General features: G+C 42.0%; 1 protein-coding gene across 1 annotated transcript; it reads right to left on the bottom strand.

The window, feature by feature from the left end:
- Positions 1–1363: 1363 nt before the first annotated feature.
- Positions 1364–19503, bottom strand: WDR74 (WD repeat domain 74). The gene is made up of 11 exons (XM_053448535.1): positions 19381–19503; positions 18950–19056; positions 17981–18102; positions 17832–17895; positions 13668–13811; positions 13326–13427; positions 7574–7674; positions 6976–7031; positions 6759–6901; positions 1963–2019; positions 1364–1869 (listed from the first exon to the last, which is right to left on the bottom strand). The coding sequence occupies exons 1-11, from the start codon at positions 19433–19435 to the stop codon at positions 1687–1689; spliced, it is 1134 nt and encodes a 377-aa protein (XP_053304510.1). The 5' UTR covers positions 19436–19503; the 3' UTR covers positions 1364–1686.
- Positions 19504–26895: the final 7392 nt, after the last annotated feature.

Genomic DNA, 26895 nt, shown 5'->3' on the forward strand with positions numbered 1-26895 from the left:
TGTGTAAAAATTTGAAAATTTTTAATAACAAAATAAGTTATTTTGCTTTTTCAAAACCATTTTTTCCGCATCTGACAATTCTGTCCGTGTGCTATTTTGGGTATCTTTGAAGCCGGCTAATGCAATTTACCCCATTAAACCATATATTTTTGAAGACTAGACACCCCAGGGTATTTGAAATGCTGATATTTAAACTCTTGCCATGCACTAATTCTACCACCAGTAAAACTTTGTGGTAGTCACCCCCCCCCAGGAATTTACAGGTCTGGGTATGTCCTGAGTACAGAGATACCACCATGCATGGGTTTGGCTGGCCGTTAGGGGGCAAAAGGGCCACATTGGAGAGACGTGCATTTTTCAGTTTTGGACTTTGACAAATGGTGATCCACTGCCCATGTCCTATTTAGTACATCTTTGAGCCTGTCCAATTCAATATGCCTTATAAAACCATGTATTTCTGAAAACTAGACCTCCAAGGGTATTTCAAATGCTGGTATTTTAACTCATTTTACCTTTGTCAAAGTTTGCAGTAGTATTCTTTTGTGTATATTTTCCCACACATGTACTTCAGGTATGAATTTACAGCTCTTAGTATATGTCACTGTCACACAACACCCCAGTATGTATACAGCAACATCTCCTGAGTACAGTGATACCCTCGATGCATGGGTTTGTCGGGTTGGGACATGTGCATTTTTTAAATTCGAAATTTGACATGCTTCCCCGTCTTAATTGGGACATTGTTGAACCCGGCCAATTCAATTTACCCCATCAAAGCGTACATTTCTTTTAAAAGTAGAAACCCCATGAGCTGTCAGTATTTTAATTTTTTCAATGCAAGAATTGTTCGAAGATATAGCGCTAATTTTAGGACTTGCTCATAAAAATATTAAATGCACTACCTGTATTCAACCTTTTAAAGGCAGCCAGAGTTTAGACAGACTCTCTTGGAAACCTTTTCAACTTAATTTTATTTCGATCACAGCCCATCCTGGAGTGGGTGTTTGGTGTTGCTGAATGCCCCGCTATCGAGGCATTTCAGTTACACCATTGAAGTTTAGGAGGAGATCATTGATTACCTCCTTAACTCTTAAAATGGGCGTCCACTACCAGACAACGTATGGTGAACGTTGATGACATCAAGGTATTACAGTTACACCATTCAGGTGCAGAAAGCAATCATAGATCTCTTTCTACAGCCGCTTAAATCCATGACAATCCCGGCAAGTCAATGGTCGCTAAGTGAATGTGTTTGCGTGACGTGCCCAGACCATCAATTGTCGCCAAGAGGTTACGTTCAGTTAGTACAGCCTGTGCACATTTTTGTGTCATCTGTATCCTATATAAACAAAGAAGGCGCTAGTTAATTGGATCCATTTATTATATAGCTACTATAATGATCTACTGTTTTATGCGATAAGCTGAACCATGTGTCTGAGTTTATAACAAAACATGGAACCCCATCTTTTGCACACAATGTAATATCGAAGTTACTTCTGCAGGCTGTTCATTGTACATAACCCCCCCCAGATCATGTCTGGGTAAATAGATTGTTGATGTTCCAATGTAGAGGGTCCAAAATGGTTAAGGTTTTCACAATGTCCCTCAGCTACGTGGAGAAAACTTTGCTTTGTCCTCATGCTGGGCATTCACTTGCACATGTACTAATATAGAAGGTAGCACAAATCAATCACCAATCTTCTTTTTCTTCTTTTTAGACACCAATACTGTTGGACTACACTGTCCATTAGTTTCACTTGTTACAAGTTGCCTTTTGTTGTAAATTTTCTCCACCACAGTCTCCATGGCATCCCAGACCTCATCAGTCTCTTCTTTCATTTCATTTACGATTGGACTAACATCTTCTTCCTGTGTGGTTATGTGAACATTCAAATACCTTATTATGGTCTTGCTCAACACATACACACAATACCCAGTATAAGCAAGGTACCCCCCCCTTACCTCCCACTTGTCACATGACGTCAGCAGCAGGCAGTTTAACCTTGACTTCAGATAAACCTGGGTGAAGCAACAGGATAATAGTGACTAATGTAATGACTTAAGTCTTTCATTTTGAAATTACTTTTTAAATTACACTTAATTTTCTTTATAAAACACCAGCCAATTTTGAAGAGTTACTGGGAGAGTGAGAACTGACAACACACAAAATTGACAACAACATTAGCTATTGTTACGATTGCTACTGGAGAAGAGGGCACTACCTTCTACAAGCTTACAATCTAGTTCATCATTTCCTCCTAGATAATTATCTTTTATTTACATAGCGCCAAACAATTTACGCATCGCTTAATACAATACATAAATTCAAGGGGTATGACAAGACGAGAATTGACAAACTAAGACAAACAGATACAGATTTTGAGGGAATGGGGTGACAAACATAAGGCACAGAGAAAGGGTGAGAGGTGGTGGTTGTATCAGTGACAAGGAAGTTCTAGCAGCTAAGATGGTATGCTTCTCTGAAGAAGTGAGTTTTGAGATGTTTCTTGAATGTTGGGAGGGAGGGTGAATGCTGAAGGTTCGGTGGAAGTAGATTTGGGGCAGCCCAAGTGAAATCTTGTCGACAGAAAAAGGAAGACGTGAAAAGTGAGGAGGAGAGCCTTAGCCCATGGGAAGAATGTAAGGATAGAGTAGGAGAGTATTTGCTTACGAGGGCAGAAATGTATGGAGGAGCAATGTTATGGAGGGCCTTATATGTTAGTACCAGGATTTTAAATTTAATTCTAAAAGGTAATAGGGAGCCAGTGGAGGATTTCACAGAGTGGGGAAGCAGAAGAGGAGTGGCATGCAAGGAAGATGAGCCTAGCAGTAGCATTTAGGACAGACTGCAGAGGAGAAAGACGAGCCAGAGTGGAATGCCAACCAAAAGAGTGGTGTTTTTTTTGTGTTGTTTTTTTAGGTGCAAGCAGCAAGATCTGGCAAGGGACTGAATGTGAGGAATGAAGGAGAGGTTTGAGCCAAGGCTGACCCTAATGCATCAGGCCTGGTTAGTAGGAGAGATAGTCGTGTTGTTAATGAATTCAGGTAGCGGAGCGGAGATGGAAGGAGGGAAGATAATGAGTTCAGTTTTAGTTTTTTTTTTATTACCAAGCAGTTATTAATACAGGACATGAGAGATGGAGAGAAATCAGGAGAAAACTGGCAGATTTGGGTATCATGGGTATCATCTGCATATGATTATACTGGAGACCAAATAAGTTGAACCAAGAAGAAGGTGGTGATCAACAGTATCAAAAGCAGCAGAGATCCAATAGTATTAGAATGGATAAGTGACCTTTTGCTTTGGCAGAGAGCAAGTCATTGGAGACTTTTGTTAGAGCTGTTTCAGCAGAGTGAAGGGGTTTGAACCCAGACTGTAGAGGCTCAAGGAGGGAAGTAGAGGAGAGGAAGTTAGTAAGGTACACAATCCATTTAAGCAGCTTAGAGGTAAAAGGAAGCAGAGAGATAGGGCAGTAGTTATCCAGACAGATGGGACCTAAGGAAGGATTTTTTTTTAGAATCGGTGTGATTAGCACATGCTTGAAGGCTGTTAGTACAGTTCCAGATGATAGAGAAAGATTAAATAGTTGGGTAAATGATGGACCAAGGGATGGACAGAGACTTTGTGAGGTGTGATGGGGTCAAGGGGACAGGTTCTTTGGTGAGAGGAAGAAAGAAGAGTGGCTCTCTCTTCTTCAGATGTGGGGGAAACGGCAGTTAATATGGGATGAGTGGAAAGAGTGGTGGTGGTGGGTGGTGTAGGAGGGGGTTGCAAAGAAGAGAGGTCTTGTCTAATAGTTTTGATTTTGTCTTTGAAGTGGGTAGCAAGATCTTGGGCAGCGAGAGGTTTGTGGTGTGGGTATGGAGGGACAAAGAAGGGAGTTGAAGATAGAAAAAAGGGTGTCGCGGGTTGGAAGAAAAGGAGGATGTGAGTACAGAGTACAGTCATTTTGTTTTGTTAGGGGTACCAGACACTGTGGATTGGATAATTCTTTCATATCAAAAATCTATTTGTAAACATTTAGGACATAAACTGTTTTATTTGAGGGTACCAAGCAACACTGAGCAAGAGTATAAAGAATTTTCACATTGACTACCTTTTCAGCTGACAGAATTGTCCATGACTGATTACAGGTTAGGACAAATATATTACAAAATAATTAAAGTCTGACCCCGACTTGTTTACGCTCATTGAAAAACGTATTAACGTACTGGAAACTGCACAAAAAAAAAAATATACAAAAATAGGGGAGCGCATAACCTAAAAAGGCATAAAAATTCAGTTTCCCAGGTTGCTGCTCAATATTAATGACCAATAAGCACACAAAAAAGCAAGGATTCAGTGCATGCCCAGCGAATACCATTCAAAAAACTCCTAAGGCATAAATATTGGGGATTCCCACGAGCGTGCCAAATCCTCATGGTACCCATGGTCCTGTAAACAAGTGTTGCCAGCCACAGGTTCTGTATCATTTAGTTTACCTAACATTTGCAACAATGCACATTATGTACTTACAACCAAGTTTTTTTTTTTAGCCTAAAAGGTCTCATCACGGTATAGCAGCAGTAAAATTGGAGGTAAGACCAAAATGCCTGTAAAATTGCCCCCAGTTTTATTTAACAGTGTATTTTATGTTAAAGCCATTACTGAGCTCTACTGAAAACAATGTGAGGATGTACTGTCCAAGACCCTTACTTGGCTCCACCTCATGTTACTCAGTTACCCAAGTCTGTATCATAGAGATGTCAAAACTGCATAATGAATTACATCAAAATTCACTAGGGCTGCAACAACTAATCGATAAAATCGATAATGAAAATCGTTGCCAACGAATTTCATTATTAGTTGAATCGATTTTTATCCTCATTATATAAACCGTTTCAGTGACTCACAGCAGCAGCTCCTACTTACCAGTCCCTCCCTGTAATCACTGTGACAACTGGCCCAGCCCCTTCCTTCTCCCAGAAGGCCAGAACCACATGGCTGTGATACTCATCTAACTAAGTATAAAATTAATATTTGGGTTGCTGAAAGTTAGGGGAGGTGGGGGTTAATTTAGGGGCAGTTATGGTCAATGGGGTGTTTTGGGTTAATTTAGGGGCAGTTATGGTTAATGGGGTGTTTAGGGGCAGCTATGGTTAATGGGGTGTTTAGGGTTAATTTAGGGGCAGTTATGGTTAATTTAGGGGCAGCTATGGTTAATGGGGTGTTTGGGGTCAATTTGAGGCAGTTGTGGTTAAAGGGGTGTTTAGGGTTAATTTAGGGGCTGTTGTGGTTGATGGGGTGTTTAGGGTTAATTTAATGATGAGGACTGAGGGATAATTTAATTAATTTAATAAAGTTAACTTAAGGTGCAGTTAGAGATAAAGGGGGGCAGACTAAGGGGAATCTAAATCCTGGGGGCAGTGAAGATTAACCCAGTACTTATTTATAAAAGTATGGTGTCAGTGTGCTGTGAACAGGTCTGTGACTCTATGAGGGGACTATGAGATATCTGGGGGGTATAAGGCATATCTGGGGAGGATGGAGTGACATATCTGGGGGTATAGGGCATATACGGTATATAAGGCATATGTGGGGAGGGCAGCGTGGCATGTCTGGGAGGCAGTGTGGCATGTCTGGGGAGGATGGAGTGATGTATCAGGGCGTATCAGGCACAGTGGCATATGTGGGGGTAGAGTGGAGTGGTATATGTGGGAGGCAGCGTGGAGTGGCATATGTGGGAGGCAGCGTGGCATGTCGGGGAGGCAGCGTGGCAAGCCTGGGCTCAAATGTGTATAAATTGGGGGGGCTGTTTGGGAAATAAAGACACGAAATGCATTTTATCAAAGTTTTTTTCATTCTGCTGTTTGTATTTAACACCATTTGTTTATTAAATTATTTTAAATAAATGAAAAATGTACATTAATTTTTTTTATCCGATTAATCGAAAAAATAATCGGCCAACTAATCGATTATGAAAATAATCGTTAGTTGCAGCCCTAAAATTCACCTCATATTTGTACTCCTCTTAGGGCTGCCAAAAAAAAGATCCACCATAGGGAGGATAATATGAAAAGTAGCAAAGAAGCGGCTGTCACTGGTATACAGTGAAGATGGATCCATTAGTCACACTAAACTGTAAAATGTAACATTCTCTTCTCATTAATGTTAGTTCACTCTGAAGAAAAAAAACATACCTCCAGCGGTGGCTTGAAAAACACTGCTGACTGGGGTCTGTTTAACGCTCCTGCTGATTTTAATTGGAAGATTTGTTGGACCACTGAGGAGGGCAGCTGCACCTTCTACCTCAGGTAAGTTTTCTTTCCATTTTTGTCTTAGAACCCTGTCCCTCGCCCCAACAATAACTAGTTTCTTTTGTATCCTGACTGGTGTGTTGTTACTGCTGGTAAAGACTCATTTACAAAATTCGGGAGCGGCCACCCACTTGTAGCCAGCTCACACTACGAGGAAGAAGTCAGAGATAGTATAAAGTTAAAATGAGTACCAATGTTTGAATTAAAAAGCTTGCGCCAGACCAGAATTCCCCAAATTGTTACCACTATTCCTGAATCGTTGCAGTATCACTAAATCAGTAAGCACCTTTATCACTTGTAACCACTTAAATTGGATTGAAAGCCCTAAAAAAAGTATAAAAAGCATTACTATACTACAAACCCATAACTAGCCTAAAAACAGAAAGATATGCGTGTGTGTAATATATATATATATATATATATATACACACATACATACATACATACATACTGGTTCATACCTTGTGCAAAAGTTCCTTCTCATTTATGTGATGAATCCGCAGGAACCTGTCTAAACCACAAGAGGCCACTAGGGACATTGACTTGTGACACTGGATGGAGCGTATGGAGCCTGCACACCCTTTCAGAGAGTGAAGGAGGCGACCTGAAAAGAAAAGGAGAATAAAGATGAGAATCCACACAGGGTACAAGAACGGAGTGAATGCAAACAGTTGCTACCTTTCCGCAGGTCGATCACTCCAATGTTACCATGAGAATTTCCAACCAAAACAGACCTATCAATAAAAGACAGACAGTCAGTAAGGGACTCCACCAGTAGTGGTGGTCTACAATTTGATCCTTGGTCATCTGAGCAATCCAATCAGAAAGTATCTATATTTCTTGTAGTTACCGACCACTAGTTGTGGTGACATAACAAGTATTGTTAATGTTTATGCCAGTTGAACTCTTCCCGTAACACGTGTCTTTTGATATGTTAACGAGGGCACACCTACAGTGATTCAATATGCCTGTTGAATGCAAAATCTTAGTTCAGTCTCTCTCTGCCCACCATCCTGCATGGATGGAGCAATCTGCGTTGTGCTGGGTTATGTTGGGCCTTTTGGTTGCAGGTTAGTCTTGGAAAGTGTTCCATTGTTTTTTGTGCTGTCACTCTATTGTAAGTTACTGTGTTTTTGTCGCTTATTAAATATCTGTTAATGTAGATAAACCTTTGTGTTATATTTTAATATTTGGTTTAACACCACACTAGTTAAAAAAAAATGAAAGACTAAGACTATTGTTTGCACTACTATTATTGTGATCCTCTCTCTCTCACCTGCCATCTGAAGTGATGCTCAGCGCAGTCAAAGGCTCTTCTCCATACAGTACCTCAAAAACTGGTCTCCTCTGAGAACTGTTGGGGTCATAGATTCTAACCTACAGGATGGGAAGGCCAATAACAGTTAAAATCATATGCACTTAAAATTATTTTCTTTTCCCTTGTAAATTCATGGAGGGATTTGTAAAAATTCCATACATTAACACGATTTCCCTGCTCTTAGCTTGGTGGAGATCTGTTCAGTACCGACTACTTGCCATTGAACAAGCACGGTATACTCACAATCCGCTAACTCCAGAGTTGGCCTGTGTAAGCAAAGTGTTCTTTCCTGCCCCCGCTGCCAACCCAATAGACAACTTAACCCCTTAACGACAATCCACGTACATGTACGGGGTTGCCGTGCAACGCGATAACGACAATGCCCGTACATGTACGTGGTAACGTTACTTGCCGTTTACCGCAGCGTTTTTGCCGCGATCGGCGACATCGCGGTTTTCCTGGAAGCCTCACTGTCCAGGCAAGCCCAGAAGAAAAGGTTTGCAACCTTCCGATCTCCGCAATTCACGGAGATCGGCGGTTTAAACAGACCGGCGATGCAAATCACCGGTCTGTTAAACACGCCCCCGGACCCCGATTCAAATCGGGTAAGGGGCATTCCAGGCTGCTTCTACATTGAGGCATGCCTGCAATGCCCCAGAGGGGGCTTCACAACCTCCCGATCGCTGTGATTCACCGTGAATCACGGTGATCGGTGGGTTAAACGACAGACCAGTGATTCATATCACTGGTCTGTCAATCACGCCCCCCCCTGAACCAGATGCAAATCTGGTGAAGGGCATTCCAGACTCCCTCTTCGTTGAGGGAAGCCTGCAATGCCCTAGAGGGGGCTTCACAACCCCCCCCCCGATCGCTGTGATTAACCGTGAATCGCAGCGATCGGTGGGTTAAACTACAGACCAGTGATTCATAACACTGGTCTGTCATTCACGCTCCCCCCGCCCCTGCCCCCGATGCAAATCGGATAAGGGGCATTCCAGGCTGCTTCTACATTGAGGCATGCCTGCAATGCCCCAGAGGGGGCTTCACAACCCCCCCCCGATCGCTGTGATTCGCAGCGATTGGTGGGTTAACGACAGACCAGTGATTCATATCACTGGTCTGTCAATCACGCTTCCCCCCGCCCCCGAACCAGATGCAAATCTGGTGAAGGGCATTCCAGACTCCCTCTTCGTTGAGGGAAGCCTGCAATGCCCCAGAGGGGGCTTCACAACCCCCCCAATCGCTGTGATTCACTGTGAATCGCAGCGATCGGTGGGTTAAACGACAGACCAGTGATTCATATCACTGGTCTGTCAATCACGCCCCCCCCCCCGCATTCCAGGATGCCTCTTCATTGAGGCAAGCCTGCAATGCCCAAAGGAGAGTTCTGATTGGATGGAGGATTAGGCAAGCCTAGGGGGCTTGTCACTAATCTCCAGGGATCAGCCCCCACATTCGTGGGGGTTGATGGGGTGGGTTGATCCTGGTTGCCTTGGTAGTTTAGGCAAACCAGGATCATCCAATATGAAATTACAGTTATGTGATTGCTGTGAAAACCAATCACAGTGGTCACATCCCAAGAAATGACCGCTCAGTGACCCCACAAAGCCCAACCTCTTCCTAAGGTTCACTTTGATCTTGTATCAGAGAGAGAGGGGTTGCTTTGTGTGTTACTGAGCAATTGTTTCATTTTTCCATTGCTATTGACAGTTTATCTTCTTATTTGATCATTTGATTGATCTTTATTGTATTGCTTTTTTGGTTTTTAAAAAAAAAAAATCAGTACTAGTTTAGGTACCCTTTCCCCCAAATATCCAGTAAGAATTCGTTTGCGTTAGGAGTTAGTGCTAGTTTTTTTTGAAAATGAAGAAGCAGTATACTGCTGAAGAGGCTTATGCCATGTTGGCATCTGCCTCTGATGGTAGCGAGACTGACACCGCGTCAGACTTTGACGCAGGTCAGTTTTCTGACACTGACAGCGATGTCAGTGTCACAGTTCCTCTTGCTGCTGAGCCAGCGGCAAAGAGGAGACATACCACCTGCCGCAGATGCTGGTGAAGTATGGGTTCCCCCAAACCTCACCAGTCATCCCACCTTTTACTGCCACGTCTGGCATAAAGGTGGATGTGGCAGGTTTTACCCCGGTCCAATATCTGGACCTCTTTCTTGGGGAGGATATTTTGGCTATGATAGCCTCCCAAACTAATATTTATGCAGCGAATTATATTGCTGCCCACCCAACTTGCAGCTTCTCCAAGCAGCAAAACTGGGATCCAACGGATGCCATGGAGCTCCGCCAATTTTGGGCCCTTAGCCTTTGCATGGGCATCATTAAAAAACCCTCTGTACACTCCTACTGGAGCAAAGACATTGTTATGTCTACCCCGATATTCCCCCATACAATGCCTAGGTTACGTTATAAGATGCTGTTACGTTTTCTGCATTTCAATGATAATAGCCTGTGCCCCCCAAAAGAAGACCCCCAGTATGATAGGCTATATAAGGTACGGCCCCTGATTACCCACCTTCAGGCCAGATTTGCTGAGTTGTATACCCCCCAGCAGACTTTGACCATTGATGAGTCTCTCATGAAGTTCAAGGGGAGACTCACGTTTAAACAGCATATACCCTCAAAACGCTCCAGGTATGGAGTTAAGTTCTACAAACTCTGTGAGAGTGAAAGTGGGTATGTTCATGCATTCCGGGTCTATGAGGGAAAGGACTGCCACCTTGACCCTCCTGGTTGCCCAGAACATCTGGGAACCACTGCTAAAATTGTGTGGGACCTTATACTACCCCTGATGAACAAAGGGTACCATCTGTACCTTGATAATTTTTACACCGGTGTCCCTTTGTTCCGATTGCTTTACTGCTTCGAGACAGTCGCCTGTGGAACTATAAGGAGTAACCGCAAGGGGTTCCCAGCAAAATTAGCAAAGACCCGGTTAAAAAAGGGGGAATGCTCTGCTCTGCGCCAGGAGGAGCTGCTGGCACTTAAGTTTAGGGACAGGAAGAATGTGTGCATGCTCAGCACCATCCATGACGAGAGCACTATGCGCGTTCCTGTCCGTGGCAGAGCTGGGGTTACTGTGAAACCAGCGTGCATCAGAGCTTATGATAAGCATATGGGAGGTGTGGACCTGGCAGACCAGCTGCTACAGCCATACCTTATCATGAGGAAGTGTAGGGCGTGGTACAAAAAGGTGGCAATCTACATGATGCAGATCGCCACCCACAATGCCTTCCTCATTTTTAAAAAGTCACACCCCGGAGGAAAAACTTTTCTCCAATTTCAGCTCCAGTTGATCTCCGAGGTGTTGACTTCTAATGCGCCCCGCCCTTCAGCAGGTCCAGCAGTAGGAAGGACTGCTGAAGCCCACCTTATTTATAAAATCCCCCCAACAATCAAAAAGAGAACCCCCCAAAAGGAATGCAGAGTGTGCCGAAGGAAAGGCAAAAGGAAGGACACTTCATTCTACTGTCCTTTTTGCCCTTCCCAGCCAGGATTCTGTGTCAGCGATTGTTTTAGGGAGTACCATGCTACTCCCGTTCACCCCTGAGCAGCTGCCCATCCCTAAATTTCATCTGCATAACTGGAGGTACCGCTGTACTGGGGGGAACACAGCAGAATGCAAAATGGGGGGTTTTGTGGCAGCAGCACCCACCAGGTGTACACAATTCACACAAAGTTCACTTTTTGTGTAAAAAAAATGACAAAATAATGTTACTCTAACTTTTGGCAGGAAACGGTTAAAAAATGACCACTTGAAGAGGTACAAAATACCACTTGCCACGTTGCCTTGGGGGTCTACTATTGCAAACAGACTGCCAAGATGGGGTAAATTAAACTTGGGGACAGCCAGGGGGTCCAAAACCAGACATGGACCTCTACAATCAAATGGTCCAAATTCCACGTTTGAAAGCTGAAAATTACACGTCTGCTATAGGACCCTATAACTACAGAAAAGCCTGGTATATGCATAAACTGGAGGCACCGCTGTACTGGGGGGACACAGCAGAATGCAAAATGGGGGGTTTTGTGGCAGCAGCACCCACCAGGTGTACACAATTCACACAAAAAGTTCACTTTTTGTGTAAAAAAAATGACAAAATAGTGTTACTCTAATTTTTGGCAGCAAATGGTTAAAAAACGACCACTTGAAGAGGTACAAAATACCACTTGCCGCGTTGCCTTGGGGGTCTACTATTGCAAACAGACTGCCAAGATGGGGTAAATTAAACTTGGGGACTGCCAGGGGGTCCAGAAACAGACAAGGGCCCATCACATAAAATTGTCGAAATTTGTTCCTTTCAATATATGATCCATAACTAACAAAAATACATGAAAATCCTAGGCATATCAGGTATTTCCAATCTCAGGACAAATATGTGAATGTATTTTGAGGCAGTTTTCTTTAGTTGCGCTAGTTTTCTATAAATTATGTTTAACAAAACTGGAAAAAAAAACTAATTTTTTGTGTAATTTCATCCATTTGTCCATTATAATAAGAGTAAACAAAGGGTTAATTCTCTAAAGATGGTTTCAAAAGAAAGCCCTGTCTGTCCTTAAAAAAACAATATATAATATGTGGGGATACATTCAAAAAATATGTGTGCAATTCTGTTTCAATGCACACATAGCTAAAATAGCAAAATCGCTCGTCCCAGACAAACATTTAAGAAAATAGGCAATTGTCCTTAAGGGGTTAAAAGGTACTTTTACATGCATTCTTTCTATGCGAGTCTGCAGCTTAATGTCTAAACAGCCCCACTATAGAAGAATACACATTAAACCAATGGATCTGACCGGAGGAAAGCATGCCCAGATAGGGAGATGTGTTTGCCAACCTATCTCCTGCAAGGCATTTAGCTGAGGGGTGGGGAAAGAGGCAAATCCAAACAGGGGGATTCTGCAGACAACACTAAAATCTAAAGGGACTACACAAGTGATGCACCGAAATATCAGTGGCCCGAAACATATTGGGCTGGGCGGAGGGACGGGGAAGGGGAAATTGCTGCTTAAGTGAGTCTCTTGTTATGCCCAGGGGAAACAGGAACCCAGCGGAGTCACGTGAATTTACGTCACATGACCCTGCTTCGTTCCTGCTGCCCCTGGCGGTACAAGAGAACTTGTTCGGACAGAGCGCGAGCGACGCAGAGGGAAGCAGCAGCCCCTGCAAAAGTCTGCAAGCGGCACCAGGAAATCTGCAGGTTAGGTAACGGGGCGGGGGAGGGTGTATGAATGAGTGAGCAAATTAATAAGTATCTGTGAATGAGCAAATTAATATCAGTGAATGAGTATATGAATGAGTGAATGAATGATAGAGTGGATGTGTAAGAGGGGGGCATGGCACAGGGAGGCTGTAAGTGATGTGCAGACCCCATCCTGCAGGGCAGCATTTTATTGGTGCTGGCAGCATCAATACACAGCTAGCCAGGTTTCAACATGTACTGGCTGCTTCTGCATGATAGAGGAATGTGATTCCTATTAAATACCGTAAGTCTTTAAAGTGGGGGTGCGACCTATATTCGGAGTCTAGCGCAGGAATGCACAAGTGCATCCTAAATTTTAGGTTTTGGTCCAGAATTTTCATTTCAGTGCATCCCTAGATGACACAACTATCATATGCATTTAATGTGAATACAACCGTGAATGTGAATAATTTCCATGTTACTACAATGAAGGAAGTGAAGGATGGCCCAAACCTACCTGGCGGTAACTTGTGCAGCTGACAATCTTGTCTGTTTCTGGTATGAATTCCAGATCTCTGATCCAGATTGGTACTCGCAAGTCCAACCAATCATTTCTCACCTGAATAAGAGTGACTTGGCATCAGCAACAATCAAGGACGACAACATATACAAATGAGCCGTTATGACTGAAGATTTTAAAGGTTTTCTATGGTTATGGGAAACATAATAACCTTTTTATAAAAAAAGCAGTGTCCAAAAATAAAGTTGACTTAGGGGACCATGCCTGGCATTATAAACACCACCATTAGATGCATATTTCCACTGATGCTTCATATAGCTTTAAAACCGAACAACTCACATTCTTAGCCCTGAAGATTGGCTCCTCTGGTCTCTGCAGATCCCATATTTTTAAGTCATTCTCTTTTCCACCAGTCCCCACTTTAACACGTTGAGTGTCACATTGGCACATCTTCTGAACTCCAGCACCAACCTGAACTTCCAGCTTAAAAAAAAAAAAATTATATATACACACACACATACATATTGTGACAGTGTAAACCCCAGGGAGACGCTTAGTGTGGCATTTGGGTACAGGTGCTGTCCAGATAGTAAATATGGGTCCCTGGGTTGGAGCAATTGGAGAGCAGGGTGGGCCAATGCTCCGTTTCCCCATTTTGTGGAAATTCCATGCTGGGCAAGAAGTCCGCAGGATCCGGTCCGGGATTCCTATGGGGCCGGCGTCAGGCACAGGTGCTGGGCATTAAAAACCCCTGGAGCCTGATACTCAGAGAGACTGTTGGGGGGGGAGGAAGTTTCCCTGAGCTCCCAGGGCAAGGAGAGGCCCTGAACGAGAAGACCATCCCTGAGCCAAGTGAGGCAATACCTGCCTGTGCTGTCTGGGGGAGGTTTTCCAGAGCCTGGCACAGCTGGGTCTGGCTGGGAGGTCAAGTTAGTGGGTGATTAGGCTGGTCAGCCTGGACCAGCATAGTTTAGTTAGGGCTCCAATTGGGAGCTAGGTTTTCTTTTTATGATTTGGTTTTGGGGTTTGAGCGATTAAAAATAAATTTGCTACAAACAGGTGTTCCTGACTCCGATTGCCCTAGAGGACTGTGCTTAAGACCCCTAACTGACGTTTATGGCCCTCGTGCTACAGGGGTTGTCACAATATATACACAATCGCACACATGAAATCATTATTTTTTCCCTAATACCTTTTATGTCCTGATTTTAGGTCACTTTTATGTCTACTTAGTGGAGATGGTCTTCGGGAGTTTCCTATCCTATTACTAAAAAGAAAACCTTGAAGGCAAAATTATGCAATTGAAGAAATTAATATGTGCGTGCTGCCATAGGAACAGCAATGAAAGGCAATTCTAAGGAAAGTGAGCTTCCTTAATATCCAAGACAGCACACAACGGAGCTATAACAAGACATCAGGCTAAGGGAGGTAACAGCAGCAAACTCTGTATGTTGTGTCCAGGAAGCCCTTGAGAAGAGTTCTTTAAGTCCTTTAACCCTTTTGTGACTAATGGCCTACCAGGTGCGTCATAACCCCCAAACATCAGGTCACCATGGCAACTAGAAAAGACTTCCTGTCTCCAAGGGTTTTGCGGGACAAGGGGCTAAAAGCTGGCCATGGCTACCATTGCAAATCCAGTATCCTACACTTACCTGCTGAGGCACAGTGAAAAGGGTGCTGTGAGGTGCCCGGCAGCGTCACAACATGCATTACGTGACCCCACTGAGCTCCTCACCCTTCACCGCTCCCCTTGCAGGAAAGTGTAGGGTGCTTGATTCACAATGACAGTGTGTGTGCTATAAGTATAGTGCTTGAATCAGTACGTATAGTGTTAGAGCGTGAATTTTCTATACACTGATCAGCTATAACATTATGACCACTCGCCTCATGTTATGTCGTTTCCACTGTGAGTGTGAGCTGGAGAATTTAGAGAACAGTAAGAATGATTCCCTTGGTCCCAATGTTATTTTTGAAATGTTTTTGTAAGGGACAGTAAGGGATTTAATATATATACACCTTTAAGATTATATTTTGAAGTTAGTGAGGTGGGAATTGGAAAACGTTAAAACAAAGAAGATTATATAGGAATATAGTGGTTTCAAAATTCGAGCAAGTTAATATATAACAGGCATTTTGTTCCCATTTACATCAGCTGTGTATAATTTTGATACAGAACATATTTTTATAAATGTAAAAAAAAAAAGCCCTTGAAACAATGATTGAAGAAAGGCATTGCAAACACAAAAACTTAAGGACTAGGTTTTTTCTTTCACTACACTAAATCCCAGATTTATAAAGAATACCTCACACATTTTTTGGAGGAGGATAAAAAAAAAAAAACCCACTCCCTTATACAAGTTGGAAGCTGCCCTTGGCCTGACCAAGGACCTACCTCAGTTATAGCTGTCCTCTATATGCAGTGCAACTAGAGAATACTTCCATAGTCTAATGCACCAGCTGGGGAGATCAGAGATCTCCATTGTAACAGGCCCTTTGAACAGGGAGATCAGATTACCCAATAGAATCATCTGTACGCCTACCCTTTGCGCCTGTAATACTTTGGGATTGGTGGGCAGAGAAGGTGGTTTGTAAAGTGTTTTCATGCCTACTGGAATAGGTACTGGCCTTTTGGAAATGTTAACAATTTAGCATCTCTCATTCTTTTGAGTTTTAAGAGCAGTACAACATAGGGAAAAACTATTTGACAGCCAATAAGAACCATTTGGACCACCTAGCCCAGTTAAACACACGACAGCTTTATGCCTGCCCCATGCATACTTAAACTCCTTCACTGTTACCCTTTTGGTAAAGTTAAACATCCTTACATTACATCTAAGGCTGCAACTAACCATTATTTTTTAGATTAATTGTTAAAAAAAATGTAAATGTTTTCATGTATTTGAAATCATTTAATGAACAAACTGAGTGTTAAAAACAAACATCAGAATAAAAAAAAAACAAAAAAAAAACTTAAAGTTTACATTAACGTGTCATTGTACTCTGTACACACAACACTTATCTCAATGGCATTTCTCTAATTGCCTTATTTTACTGACATAATAAAAGCTAGATTTAAAAAGGAAGAAGAACCCAAACACAATATTTCTCAAACTAGGTTTTAATATTTAAAGCTTTACGAGTAAATAATCACATGTAAACTATTTTTCATATTTAATAAAAACTATGATTGAGAAAAATTTCTTGTTTTTATTTCCCAACCTGCCCCCCAGATATATGCCTTATACCCCCCTATATGCCGCTACCCCCAGACTTACCCCCCATGCTCCAGACTCCCGTGGCGTCTAGTGGGGGCAGCTGGTGAACGTATGCGAGATGCGCGTAGACAACCTCCGCTGCTGCTGCCCACCACTTTCGCTGGAGCTATGACCGAGCACCGGAAGGTCACACTGGCGCGCCATAATAGAAGCCCTGGCGGAAGTGGGGGCAGCAGTGGAGGATGTCTGTGCGCAGACGTTCACCGGCTGCCAGAAAGGAGGATCCAGGTCTCCTGCAGCACTGTGGGGAATCCTCCTCTCAGGCAGCCAGTGATCGTCTGCGTGATGCGCTCAGACAACATCCACTGCTGCTGGCCAGTACTTCCGCTGGGGCTTCTATGATGGAGCACCGGAAGGTCATGTCACACCGGTACTCAATGATAAAAGCCCAAGCGGAAGCAACGTTCACTGCCTGCCAAAGAGGAGGATCCAGGTCCCCTGCAGCTCCACGGGGATCTGGATCTTAATCTTATAGTCCGAACTCTATTTGAGGTGCGTTTATAAGACGAGGAGTATTCTCCAGAGCATTTGCTCTGAAAAAACCCTCATCTTATATTTCGATAAAATCGATTCAACTTATCGATAATGAAAATCGTTGACAATTTTCATTATCGATTTTAACAATTAGTTGTTGCAGCCCTAATTACATCTAAGACTCTGACCCTCTAGTTTTTAATTTAGATAATGACCTTGCGCTACATTTCACCTTCTTTGCAATAAGCTTCTCACCTGTACTTTTTTTAAACGTCTTTTGTTTAAATGTTTCTATCACATCTCCCCTCTTTCTTGTTTCCGTCAAGCTATAAAGATTGAGCTCCCTCTGCCCTCATCGGAACTCTGTCAATATCCCTCTGGGAAGAAATATTATGAATACTAAAAGCCCCTCTGGGTCTTTGCAGATTCCAAGCATCTCTCTTATAACAAGAGGGGCAACTTCTGATGATATGATAAAGGAGATCCCTTTAAATATTTAAAATCTTGTCATTCCTCCTCCTTTTCAGTCTGTAAGAGACTGCGGCACCGCTGTACTTGGCACGATAGGGGCAACTTGCTGCGTCAACACTTCAGGTATTTATATCTCTTGCAGTACTTGTTTTGAGTGTGGTTACATTATTCCATAGCACTGTTGATAGTGGGCAGATCAGGCTGTTAATAGCCCAGAACATATTACTTCCTTGATGTTAAGTGCTGGGGCTAAGAAGATCGATATAAAGATGTATATACTTACATTCTCAGAGGCTCCTTCCCTCCAAACTTTGAGAAGTCCAGACTCCACACAAGTTATAATAGCACTAAAAATATAATGTAAGAAACATAATTAAACTCCAGACTATCACATAGTAGGTTTTTATAATTTCCTGGATCTTCTGCACTTACTTGTTTAGGACCCCTAGACCACAGAATGACCCTTCCCCTCCTCTGAAATCATGACATTCTGTAAATTTAGATTTTTCAACACTGTACACCTTGACAATTCCATCTCTGCACCCAATGAGTACCTAAGTAAAGGACAAACAAGCAGTTTTTGGAACCCCTACGGTATTTCAATATCATTTAACATGGAGAAATGAAAAAAAGGCTACGCAAGACAGCAAAGACGGAAAAGATCTGACCACACACTCACAGCTGCCCTGAAGGGCAAATACAAACATTGTATCAACACAACAGCATTAGATGAGCGAACTACTTGCCCACTAAAGCTTCGAACTCAATTTGCTTTATGGGAGCAAATGCCTTGATTTTGAAAATGGGTAAGATTATCTCCTCCAAATGCGAGACTGTTTTTGAAACTAAACAACCGACACAAACTGAAACAAGCTCACCACTTGCAGTCCCACTGTCACACAGTCATACTGACCACAATGACGCAAACATAAAGACAACGCTTGCCCAAACGGATGTACCCAGACATACAGCATATATACAATTCCTATCCAAACCATAGGCGCTGAAACGTGCACATTACTCTCAGCCACACTAACACATACTAATACATAGATGCTCCTTGTGATCAGCTTAGCCTGCAGGCACCTGGACCACAGCCTAGTAATTCTAGCACGTAGCACAAGCTGACACATAGCAGACTGATGATTACTTGGGACCAAGGTATTACAGCATGCCTGTACTTACTCCACAGGTGGCACTGGTACCACAGGCATTTGGATGTCCACAGGCCACCCTGTAGTTATGCCAGTGGTTGCCCCTTTAAAACATATTGGTTTGTGTGTGTCTAAGGAAAGAGACTAACCAGTTATAATTTTGAATAATTATATATATATATATATATATATATATATATATATATATATATATATATATATACACACACAAAAAGATTTATCTCACCTCAGATTCCTGAGTATCACCCCAGCACATAACACTTATTTCTTGCTCACGGTTGAGGGATGACACATCTGTACAATTAGCTGCTTGCTTCTTCACCAGATTTATCCCTGAATGATTCACATTGAATAAAATAAATATAAATGGCGTTTGGTATTAAAGAAAGCCTCTTAACCACGCTACTTGTTATACTTATAGCATAAAATTGACATGTCTTCATTACTAAATTAAAAATTAATTTTCAAGATTAACGTTTGTTATCGAAGGTCTACCTCATAGAGTTAAACACACGTCACATATAAACTGAAAACATCTGCGCTTAATAAGCACATATAAAATGCTACACTTAACGAAGTCTCATCATTTAAAAGTAGTATGTGCCTTCTCTTCTAAACAAAAAAGGCACAATAGCTTCAGGCATGTATCAAAATCACCTTTCAATATCCCAGTCTCGGTACCGACCCACACGTGGCTCCGTATACACGCCATCTTTCCAGACAAGGGTTGCGGAAAGATAAACTTCCGGTCCAGCACTTCCTGTAAGCCTGCTTAGATCGCTGGGTAGTGTAGTCCAAAGAAAGGAGGATGTAGTTAGAACCCTTATTTCACAACATTTTGCTTTTAATGAAATCGGACGGGACGACACTCTATTTGCAGATTACAAAACAAAATGCAGAGATATTGTTATATAAAACCACCAGCCGTGTAAGGATCAATGAAGGACGGTTTTATTTTGTGTTTTGTAGTGTGATTGGGGACAGGGTCTTTTATGTTTACGCAACGTGAGTAAACGCATTTAAAAAGAATATCTCGTATGCAATTTAATTTATAAACATATTTTCTTTATACATAGGTTAATTACACACCAAAATTGGACAGAAAAATTCAATAATACTATTAATATATATATATTTTATAGCAAACAGCAATCACACTCCTATCATGCTAAGTCAGCCAGCACATGCTACAACCTTTGCATGATAGGATTGTGATTGCTGTTAATTATATATATATATATATACATTAATATTGTAATTGATTTTTTTTTGTCTGATTTTGGTGTGTTACTTTTAATAAAGTATTTTAAAGTTTGCTTTTTTGGGGGGGAGGGGTTTGGCCAAGTGAATGCTGAATTTTCATTCCAGTGCATCCCAACTATATACTAAGCCAGTCACTGACGTGGTAGGCCTACACCACATCAATGTTTGGCTTAGTATATAGTGATAGGGGTTGTACTGCAGTATTGTCAGTGTCTGGCTCAATGTATAGGCACACATTGACGGTGGTACAGCGTAATCCCTAAGTATATAATGATAGCAGTTATGCTGTACCATTGTCAATGTGTACGTCAGTATATAATGAAAACAATTATGCTGTACCCCTGTCAATGTTTGCCTAACCATAGAAACTATGCAGTTTTAAAGTGTGTGTGGCGGGGGGGTGCCACATACAGAATCTGCCACAGGTGCCAAATACTCTAGGTACGCCCCTGCGTCGTGCGACTGCCGCACGATGGGCGCTTTCAATGTCGCTCGCAGCCGCTTTGACGGTGCAATGGGCCACTTGACTAGACTTGCCCCCCAGGCCTTAGGCTGCCTGCCCTCCCCTGTGTATGCCTTTCATTGGTGACAAAAAGTTCTGCTCTATTTTTCGCTTGGACCACTGGCAACTGTTTGTCCAGTAAAGAGGATGGATAACCTCTTTTTAAGAAGTGACTGGTCATTTCTTCTAGCTGTTCTTTTAATCTAGTCTCCTGTGACACTATCCTTTTTACTCTCAGAAACTGACTGTGTGATACTGAATCAAACATAAATGGGGGATGACAGCTAGAAAAATGTAAGAGAGTATTCTTAGCTTGCAGCTTTCTGAAGACATCAGTTTCAAAACCAGTGTCTGACTTTGAAATGAAGATGTCCAAAAAAGCCAACTTATCATTATCTGCCACCATTGTAAATTTGATCGAAGTGGAGACAGAATGCAAAAAACAAAAGAAACTGTCGAAAGACATCAATGTGCCGCTCCACAACACAAGCACCAATATAGCGATACCATTTGATCGCATGTTTTTTAAACAAATCACTAGGATAGATTAATCATAAAAATGCTGGCGTATGTGGGCGCCACATTGGAGCCTACCGATGTACCCTTCAACTGTAAATAAAAATCATTCAAAAACACGAAATAATTATCCGTCAAAACCAAAGTCAATAATTGCATGAGAAAACTTACAACCTCTTCTCTAAAATCCAATCTCTGAAAGCCCAACCTTGTAGCCTCAAGGCCATCCTCATGTCTGATATAGGTACAGTGGGGCAAACAAGGATTTAGTCAGCCACCAATTGTGCAAGTTCTCCCACTTAAAAAGATGAGAGAGGCCTGTAATTTTCACCATAGGTACACTTCAACTATGAGAGACAGAATGGGGGGAAATAATACAGGAAATTACATTGTAGGATTTTTAAAGAATTTATTTGCAAATTATGGTGGAAAATAAGTATTTGGTCAATAAAAGTTCCTATCAAAACCTTTGTTGGCAATGACAGAGGTGAAACGTTTTCTGTAAGTCTTCACAAGGTTTTCACACACTGTTGCTGGTATTTTGGACCATTCCTCCATGCAGATCTCCTCTACAGCAGTGATGTTTTGGGGCTGTCGCTGGGCAACACGGACTTTCAACTCCTTCCAAAGGTTTTCTATGGGGTTGAGATCTGGAGACTGGCTAGGCCACTCCAGGACCTTGAAATGTTTCTTACGAAGCCACTGCTTCGTTGCCCGGGCGGTGTGTTTGGGATCATTGTCATGCTGAAAGACCCAGCCATGTTTCATCTTCAATGCCCTTGCTGATTGAAGGAGGTTTTCACTCAAAATCTCACGATACATGGCCCCATTCATTCTTTCCTTTACACGCATCAGTCGTCCTGGTCCCTTTGCAAAAAAAAAAAGCATGATGTTTCCACCCCCATGCTTCACCGTAGGTATTGTGCAACTCAGCATTCTTTCTCCTCCAAACACGACGAGTTGAGTTTCTACCAAAAAGTTCTACCTTGGTTTCATCTGACCATATGACATTCGCCCAATCCTCTTCTGGATCATCCAAATGCTCTTTAGCAAACTTCAGACGGGCCCGGACATGTACTGGCTTAAGCAGGGGGACACGTCTGGCACTGCATGATTTGAGTAGCTGGCGGCGTAGTGTGTTACTGATGGTAGCCTTTGTTACTTTGGCCCCATCTCTCTGCAGGTCATTCACTAGGCCCCCCGTGTAGTTCTGGGATTTTTGCTCACCGTTCTTGTGATCATTTTGACACCACGTGGTGAGATCTTGCGTGGAGCCCCAGATCGAGGGAGATTATCAGTGGTCCTGTATGTCTTCCATTTTCGAATAATTGCTCCCACAGTTGATTTCTTCACACCAAGCTGCTTGCCTATTGCAGATTCAGTCTTCCCAGCCTGGTGCAGGTCTACAATGTTGTTTCTGGTGTCCTTCGACAGCTCTTTGGTCTTGGCCATAGTGGGGTTTGGAGTATGACTGTTTGAGGTTGTGGATAGGTGTCTTTTATACTGATAACATGTTCAAACAGGTGCCATTAATACAGGTAACAGTGGAGGACAGAGGAGACTCTTAAAGAGGATGTTACAGGTCTGTGAGAGCCAGATATCTTGCTTGTTTGTAGGTGACCAAATACTTATTTTACCAAGGAATTTACCAATTAATTCATTAGAAATCCTACAATGTGATTTCTGTATTCTTTCCCCCCATTCTGTCTCTCATAGTTGAAGTGTACCTATGGTGAAAATTACAAGCCTCTCTCATCTTTTTAAGTGGGAGAACTTTCACAATTGGTGGCTGACTAAATACTTTTTTGCCCCACTGTATATAAGCTATTTACATCAAAAAACTGACTAGAGTTATAACTTTTACCTCCTTAATATCAGACAGTTTCTCTAAGATATCACTGGAGTCCCTCACATACGATTTAATTTCAGTTAACACCGCTCTCAGAATTTGGTCCAAGAATTGTGCCAAAGGTGATAACAGAGACCCTATTCCTGCAACAATTGGTCTCCCCGGGGGGGTTCACTATTGATTTATGTATCTTGGACAACATATATAGAGTAGGTACCACAGGATGTATCACAACCAAAAACAGATCCATAGCAATTATATGCATCTCCATTCCTTCTGTAAGAATATCTTTAATTTTAGCCTATAACGCCAAAGTAGGATCCCCCAGCAAGTTTCTTATATGTGAATTCATCACTTAATTGTCTAGACACTTTTTTCACATAGTCCTCTCTACTCCAAAGCACAATAGCTCCCCTCTTATCTGCTGGCTTAATCACCAGTTGTTTATTCTGTCTCAAATCCCTTAGAGCTTTCTGCTCCCTCTTTATGAGATTTGGAGGGCTAACATGATTATGAGGAGAGGAAACCAGAGACTCAACATCCCTCCTTACAATTTGGATAAATATGATCAGTGGAAGGGGGGGGTAAAAGTACTCTTATTTTTCAAACATGTATCTCTTAATCTGAGGTCAATGGTTTCAATGTCATCATCTTTTTTAAAGGTAAATGGCATTTTATCAAAAATACTTTTAACCTAAGAGAACAAAAGAGAGGTGTAAATCAATGTCAATATCCACCTGTTTTGGCAAATAGGTGGGGCAAAAAGACAGACCTTTTGAGAGGACAGCCAGTTCATCCTTTGATAACTCATATGTCGTCAGATTGACTACTGTATTTTCTTCCTCTTCTGAATTGTATGTTGGATTCTCCACATCGTGGCTATGGTTCTGCCCTTTTGACTCTCCTCTCCCTCTCCTCGTTCTTCTCTGTTTGTGGCCCCCCTTGATGGGGGGTTTCCACTAAAAAAGAGCTGGAGCTTTCTTGCGATGACTCAATATGTGATGAAGTAGATTCCACATTTCTTTTACCATATTTATAAGGTACTTTTGCTTTCAGACCCCGCCTTGAGATTGTGTCATATTGCTTCTTATTTCTGTGCCATCTATATGCAGTGGCATTCTCATAATCGGTAAGATCCCGATGAAATTTAATTATTTTTCTTTCCTCAATTTGTTTCTTCAAAGAATCCACATTGGAATGTGTTTTATTTTTAACCTCCACCAGGTTCTCACCCTGAACCACCTTCTCCAATTCTTTCTCCAATTTCTCAGATTCATCTTTGGTTTTCTTAATAGAAATCTGTAGAAATTTCAGGTTGAGGGGCATCCAATCAAATGAGCATTTATTAAGAATAGTCTCCAATCTTTGGGAATATTCACTATTACCTACAAACAGGGTGGGCTGTACATGCATCCTCACCCCCCTTGGTATATGTCTCTCCTTATAATACTCAGCAATTGTCATAGAGTGTAGTTTGTAGCTCATCTGTTTCTTCTCAGATTTCTCCAAAGCTCTAATTGTTTGCATTACTTGGTGTGACTTTCTACTGAACCTGATTGGTTTATGTAGAATTATACTCACTACTTAAGTGTGTGATTTGGAATGAAGTGTTAGCTTGACAAAGGCCCTGTTTAGCTGAAACTTTGCTTTTTTTGTTTTGCTTTCTCTGAATAAAGTAACTTAAGGATTGGAAGCTGTTTGGAGTGCTGGGATTCGTTTCTGTGTTCATATACTTCAAGAGGGTTTGTGCTGTCCCTTTTTTCCTGCTAGCACCCAGTTTCCTGGGAGTCGTAGCAATGTTATACAAGCAACCTGCAGAGGGTGCTGGGGAGTTCAGTGTGAGTTGTAGCAACTGTAGTTTGGAGCTAACCAGCTCAGCATGGCAGTTGTATGTTATGAAGCTATGCATAATAAAGAAGCCTGTTTTACCCTTAACTGAGAGTGCGTCAATCTATGCATAGGAGGTATCGAAACATGGTGGCAGCGGTATATTGGATGAATTTCCAAAACTGCAAAAGAAAACCTGGAGCTTTTGAGCAATATACAGCAGAGGCACAGAGAGGGCCTTCAGAGCACTGGGAAGCCTGTTTGAGTAGCAGACTTATATACAGCAGAGAACACTGTAAGTAAGCATACTGATTATATCATGGAAGCTGTTCTAAAACCACCAGAAAGCTTGAATCTCAGTGCTGCTAACTTGTCACAAGCTTGGAGAAGCTGGAAAGAGGAGTTTACGCTGTATGTGGATCTGACACTGACAGCAAGAGATGAGAGCAAGAAGGTAAAACTATTTTATTATTATTATTGGTGTGGAAGGTAGAGAAATAGCCAAGACACTAAGCATCCCAGGTGATACAGAGACCCTTGCACTGAGAGACATTATACAAGCATTTGATAAATACTGTGCCCCAAAAAAGAATGAAACTGTGGAAAGATATACGTTTTTTTTCAAGGAATCAGGAGCCAGAGGAAAAAATCGACACACATTAGAAAAGGTTAGCAACAACCTTTGAGTTTGGGGATATAAGAGACTCTTTAATCAGGGACAAAATAGCCTGTGGTATAAGGGATTCCCAAATAAGAGAGAGACTTTTAAGAGAAGATGATCTGAATCTTGCAAAATGTCTCCAAATATGTAGAGCCCCACAACTGACAAGAGAAAGTGTGAAAATGATAGAGTCCTTCTCATTCCATGGTACATGCTATAACGTCAAAAGTAAGAAAGGCACGTGTTAATGCAAGTAAGAGTACTGGATATCTACTGCTGTGTAAATACTGTGGCAAAAGACATGAGAGAAACAAAGAGAAATGCCCAGCTTATGGACAGACATGCAGGAGTTGTGGCAAAAGCAACCATTTTTCTACGCAGTGCAAGCTGAAAGAAAACATTAAGCACATGAAAGTACATGCAGTCACAGAGTACGCAGAATCAGATAGTTATGAGGATGTGATGTGGATTCAGTTACAACCTGAAGCAGACAGTGTAAATGTAATACAACAACCAACTACAAACAGAGCAACCCACTATGATGCTGGATAAAAAGCCCATCCAATTTCAATTAGATTGTGGGGCAAGCTGCAATGTTATTCTATCTCATCTGCTGAATAAGACCGTAGACATACAATCTACAGATCAAGTCCTAATGATGTATAATAAAAGCATTCTTAAACCTGTGGGTAAGTGCAGAATTAAACTGAAAACCCCACGTAACAACAAAAGTTATAGGTTGGAATTTACAGTGGTAAATGAGGGTGACCATGTTCCTCTGCTGGGAATAAAAGCTGTTCAGGCAATTAATTTAATACAAGTGCAGTTTCACAACATTATGGCAATGGATTGTCACACAGGGCCACAGCAAACTAACAGCCAGGCATCTATTGGTTTGCATACCTTACAAGCAAGATTCTCAGATGTGTTTGAGGGAGATGGATGTCTGGAAGGTAGATATAAATTAGAAGTGAATAAAAGAATTGAACCAACAAAACTACCCAAAGGAGGGTAGCTGTGTCCATGGTAAACCCTCTGAAAGCAGAACGCCAATACCTTCAGAAAAGAGGTATAATAGCACCAGTACAACAGAGCACATATTGGATAAGCAGCCTAGTGACCAAGAAACCATCGGGAAAATTTAGAATCTGTATTGACCCAAAACCTCTTAATAAGGCACTGAAAAGAAACCATTACCCATTGCCTACAATTGATGATATTTTACCAGATCTTTCAAAGGCTAAAATATTTTCGGTCTGTGACGTCAAAAATGGATTTTGGCACATAGAGTTAGATGAGCAATCTAGCTATTTGACAACTTTTGCTACACCATTTGGGTGATATAGGTAGCTTCGAATGCCTCTGGGAATATGTCTGGCCTCTGAAGTGTTTCAGCAGAAGCTCAACCAAGCTCTGGAGGGTCTTCCAGGAATCAAAACAATATCAGATGATATACTGGTGAAAGGAGAAGGTGAAAATATGGAGTCTGCAATACAGGATCATGATCAAAAAATGACTCTACTTCCGGGAGGCGCGGGCCCTTGAGATGGCCGC

Source organism: Spea bombifrons, chromosome 10, assembly GCF_027358695.1.
Source record: "Spea bombifrons isolate aSpeBom1 chromosome 10, aSpeBom1.2.pri, whole genome shotgun sequence".
Classification (NCBI taxonomy): Eukaryota; Metazoa; Chordata; class Amphibia; order Anura; family Pelobatidae; genus Spea; species Spea bombifrons.